Source organism: Ascaphus truei, chromosome 2 (assembly GCF_040206685.1).
Source record: "Ascaphus truei isolate aAscTru1 chromosome 2, aAscTru1.hap1, whole genome shotgun sequence".
NCBI lineage: Eukaryota > Metazoa > Chordata > Amphibia > Anura > Ascaphidae > Ascaphus > Ascaphus truei.
In genome coordinates, this window is record NC_134484.1 from 137,839,475 (window position 1) to 137,843,739 (window position 4,265).

Sequence of the window (4,265 nt, forward strand, 5' to 3'; positions counted from 1 at the left end):
TCAATTTCTGTCCTTATCTCCGAATAGCTTTATAGATCTATTGTAGGTTATCGTTCATATACATGGGACAAACATTAGACACCCTCACATAGTGTTATAGTTCGTTAATTAACGTTCCGGCCCTAAGAGGGATATACAAGTTTACTCCCATTAGAAGACTGCGTAGCTTTCCTTGTTACCCATTTGTATATTCAGATTTTTTTTCCCCCATTCTCACCAACTGTTTTCCGAGTCAACGGCTGGTCTTCCAGATGTATAACCGGGGCAAAATGTAGTGCTACAATATTTAACTGTTAGTAGCAGATTATTATGTTGATAATTGCTTCTACATATTGCAGAGAAGGTGGCAGCATTGATCATGAGGGAAGCTTCCGGAATTATATGGGGGGAAATGGTTTATTGGGGAGAAAGGAAAGAAATGTTTCATTAATGCTTTGATTTGGGATTGACCTTCTTGTTCTTGTAACAGGCATCTTCACAGCTCCTATTGAGGGCCGTTACATGATAACAGCAGTCCTCACGCCAGAACGAGACAATCACGTAGAAGCTGTTTTGTTGGTGTCCAATGCCAGCGTGGCTCAGATGGACACGTCCGGCTACAGAAGAGAGCTGCTGGAATACCACAAACCGAGCTCAAAGACACACACTTGCGGAGGGGTCGGAACTTTCCATCTCATTCTGCACCTGAAAGCCGGAGATGATGTCAGCATTGTACTGACCGGAGGCAAACTTGCCTATTCGGACTCAGACGAAATCTACTCTACATTTAGTGGTGTCTTTTTATATCCTTATTCTTTTCACAGATAGCTTAATCCTGCATGAAAAAAAAGAGAAAGACAGGACATTCAGAGAAAAAGACATTACATGCAATTCACTTTGAAGCTTTAATATATACCATTTACAAATATGTACTTGATTTGTGAGGGAATGTATGATGTATACTGTACTCTAGTCTCCTCATTATATTAGTACATGCTTTCTGCTTTGTGATTCATTTTAACCATGGTCTTGCAAACACTTCATTATAAAACAGCCCTGTGCACTGTTCTTGAATTCACACAAAGATATTTTTTTACCACTGAATGTTTTCCTACGTATTTAAAAAAAGAAAAAAAAAATGTTATACCATCCTGCATTTGTTACGCATTTAATATTAAGTATGTGTTTTGAGTTTACTGATTTTTCATTATTTAATTAGGAGACTCTTATGGAGAGTACCTTTTAGTTTTTTAACATAGCTATTTTTAAAAGCACTGTACAAATAGGAGTGAAGCTCTCCAGAGCCCGATATGCCACGTAATGTAGAGAAAAGTGTTTTTCATGTAGAAATGCTCCTCTTAGCCGAAAGGTAAATTGGAATAAGCAAATCATGAGCTGTTTATGTGGCCATTTAGAGGATTCTAAAACATGCCTGTCTGTGCTACGGCTATGCACACGTCTTCCATACATTTAACATGACACTGTGCAGGCATCAAACATTTACTGTAAAGGGGAGAAAGCGGTTGCTATACATTTACTTGATGCTTATACATTTTAAGAAGTTATTAGTTCCTTTCACCATGTTTACCGGTACAGTGTGTACAAATTGATGAGAACTGTTTTTTGTTTCATTTGTTTTCTTTTAATTAATTTAATTTAAAAAAACATGACATAATTGGGTTATAACTACTGTCCAAAAGTAACACAAAATAATTAAATAATTTCAATGTGTATCCAGTTGTCTTTGCTTGGGTGTAATATCCCATTTGTGGGGGACTATTAAAATAAGGCCGCAACTGTGATTTCCTACCAACTACTTAATATCTCCGTGCTGATTACTACAATTGTGGGATTATTGCATATTTCTGTCAGTAAAATCCTCTAACATCTACCCAAAGCTAGTAAATGTATGTTCTGTTTGTCTTTATGCTTTTTCACTTTGTGCATTTCGGCCTCAAATGTGAAAAGCTATTAAACCTTTTTTTAAATGATCGAAGACACATTAAAATAATACATGTTACATGGCTGAGTTTTTTTTTTAATTGCAATCTGAATTTGTTGCGTTGAGAACTGCATCTTCCTTCCTGGAGCCTGCACTGCACTGAAGCAGTTAACTTGCACCTCCTGCAATGTGGGAATCAAACATTGCCAAGATGTTCTTTTTGCAAGCATCTGAATAGTAAACATCATTAGACACCTTCTATTTATTGATATTTGATCCACATTTTAGATTGCAAGTTAACAAGCCTGTTGGCTTTTGGGAAATAATGGGTTGAAAATTGGCTCAATTAATGACTGCGGGTGAATCCAGTTAAAATTCCAGTACCTGTTCGCTTGGTGACCTTGGGCAAGTCACTTTATTTCTGTGTCTCAGGCACCAAAATTAAATTGTGACCTCTATATGACTGCTTATTTAAGAAAAACAAAATATATCACTTATTATTAATGTTTATCGGGCATTGCTACTCACTGTTTTTGTAACATCCATTCTGTCACTAGATAAATGTTAATAATAACTTTATTTATATAGCACTTTTCTCCCAATGGGACTCAAAGCACTTCAGTTACTAAAAGGGAAAAATAAAACATTTAAAGGTTATAAAAGAGACCAGACACAAGGAAATATACAATACAGGATGGGATGGTACTGTAGCTATTAAATTGTGATTCAATAATTAAATGCCTGGGTAAACCTCCTGTTTTGATAGATTTCCAGAGGGAAATCTCTCAAATTGTACGAGGCAGACTGTACCAAGGAGTGGGAGCAGTGTGGCTAAAAGCTCAGGCCCCAAAGGAAGTCAAAGAGATTCCGGGAACTGTTGGAGGTCCTTTATCTGTTGATCAAAGTGAGTGAATGGGAGTGGAGGAACTAGAAGCTCTTTCAGATAGCTGAAATAAATTTGCCACGTCACAGGCAGTGAATGGAGAACAGGTGTGATGTGGCAAGAAAGGTTCTGGTTAGTTAACAGGGAGGATCGGGCGCTTAATCCTGGCTTTGTTCTTTTGGTGGAAGACTGAAGATATGACAATGGTTGACACCTGATTAAGGGTCAAGTCACAGTCAAGATCAACACCAAGATTCCGCACACAGAGTTTAGCAGCTGGGAAACTTCCAAGCTTAAGGACAGTTGGTTTACCTAGCTGCTATCTTGTTGTCTTCTGACGGTGATCATTCACCATGAGCACTTCTTTGTTATCAGGATTCAACCTCAGCCAATTGGCACTCATCAACTGTACGAGCTCAGATAAACATCTATTGAAGATGGATAATAGGTCCTTGGTGCAAAGGACAAATAGAGTTGAGTGTCATCTGCATAGCACTGATAACCCACGCCATGCCACCTGATTGTCACCTAGTGGCAGCATGTACACTGTGAACAACATGGGAGATACGATAGAACCTTGTGGCACTCCACATGACAGGGGCATGGATGCAGAGTACACTTCTGAAGATACTCTCTATGACCTGCCAGTGAGAAAAGATCTGAACCAGCTGAGAACTGTGCCACGTAGTCCACAGAAATCCTTCAGGCACTCAATTAAAATCATGATGTGAAAAATTAGGGGAGCGCAGGATAAACAGGGACTAATAAATATATGTGAACAGTGATAAATAAATATGGATAAATAAACCATATAACACTGTGTTGTTCTCTTCTTTTTCTTGCTCTTTGAGGGATGAATGGGGATCCTATTAAGACTCCATTAAGATCCCATTGTCCATGGTATCAAATGCTGCAGCGAGGCCGAGTACTAAGATCGAAAAGTCACCGCTGTCTCCCGCCAGCAGGAGATAATTTAGCACACAAACTAGAGCTGTTTCAGTACTATGCTGTCTTCTGAATCCTATTTGGAATGGGTCATAAATATCATGGGTTGATAGACTGCTTTCCAATTGGGTTGCCACAACGTTCTCAATAACCTTCCATACGAACCCTGACACTTCTTAGATAGCACAGTCGGGAGGTGGGGGAACGCGGTCTTGCTCCTAATAGGTCACAGTGGGGGCCCTGAGATGTATTGCTCCTAATAGGTCACAGTGGGGGCCCTGAGATGTATTCAGTCCATTCAGTGTAGAATCTTTGGGGATGGGGATCAAGCAGCAAGGACCCATAATTCTGTTCCTCTGTACCATAGAACGTAAATTGGACACCACTTCGATCTGCCTATTCTCTGGCAGTGCGGCTGAGCAGGAGCGTAGGCGAGTTAGGAAGGTATGGGAGAGTGTGTTTTTGCCCACCACGGCAGCCCTTGAGAGTTTTTTTTTAATGCATTGGGATTGAAGG

At 39.6% G+C, this 4,265-nt stretch overlaps 1 protein-coding gene across 1 annotated transcript in view; it reads left to right on the forward strand.

The window, feature by feature from the left end:
- EMILIN2 (elastin microfibril interfacer 2) overlaps positions 1 to 1,999 on the forward strand; it is a 77,159-nt gene extending 75,160 nt beyond the window's left edge. Inside the window, exon 9 of the mRNA XM_075585267.1 lies at positions 470 to 1,999. Coding sequence (XP_075441382.1) covers positions 470 to 807 — 338 coding nt within the window. The 3' untranslated portion in view covers positions 808 to 1,999. The remainder of the gene's footprint in view (positions 1 to 469) is intronic.
- Positions 2,000 to 4,265: the final 2,266 nt, after the last annotated feature.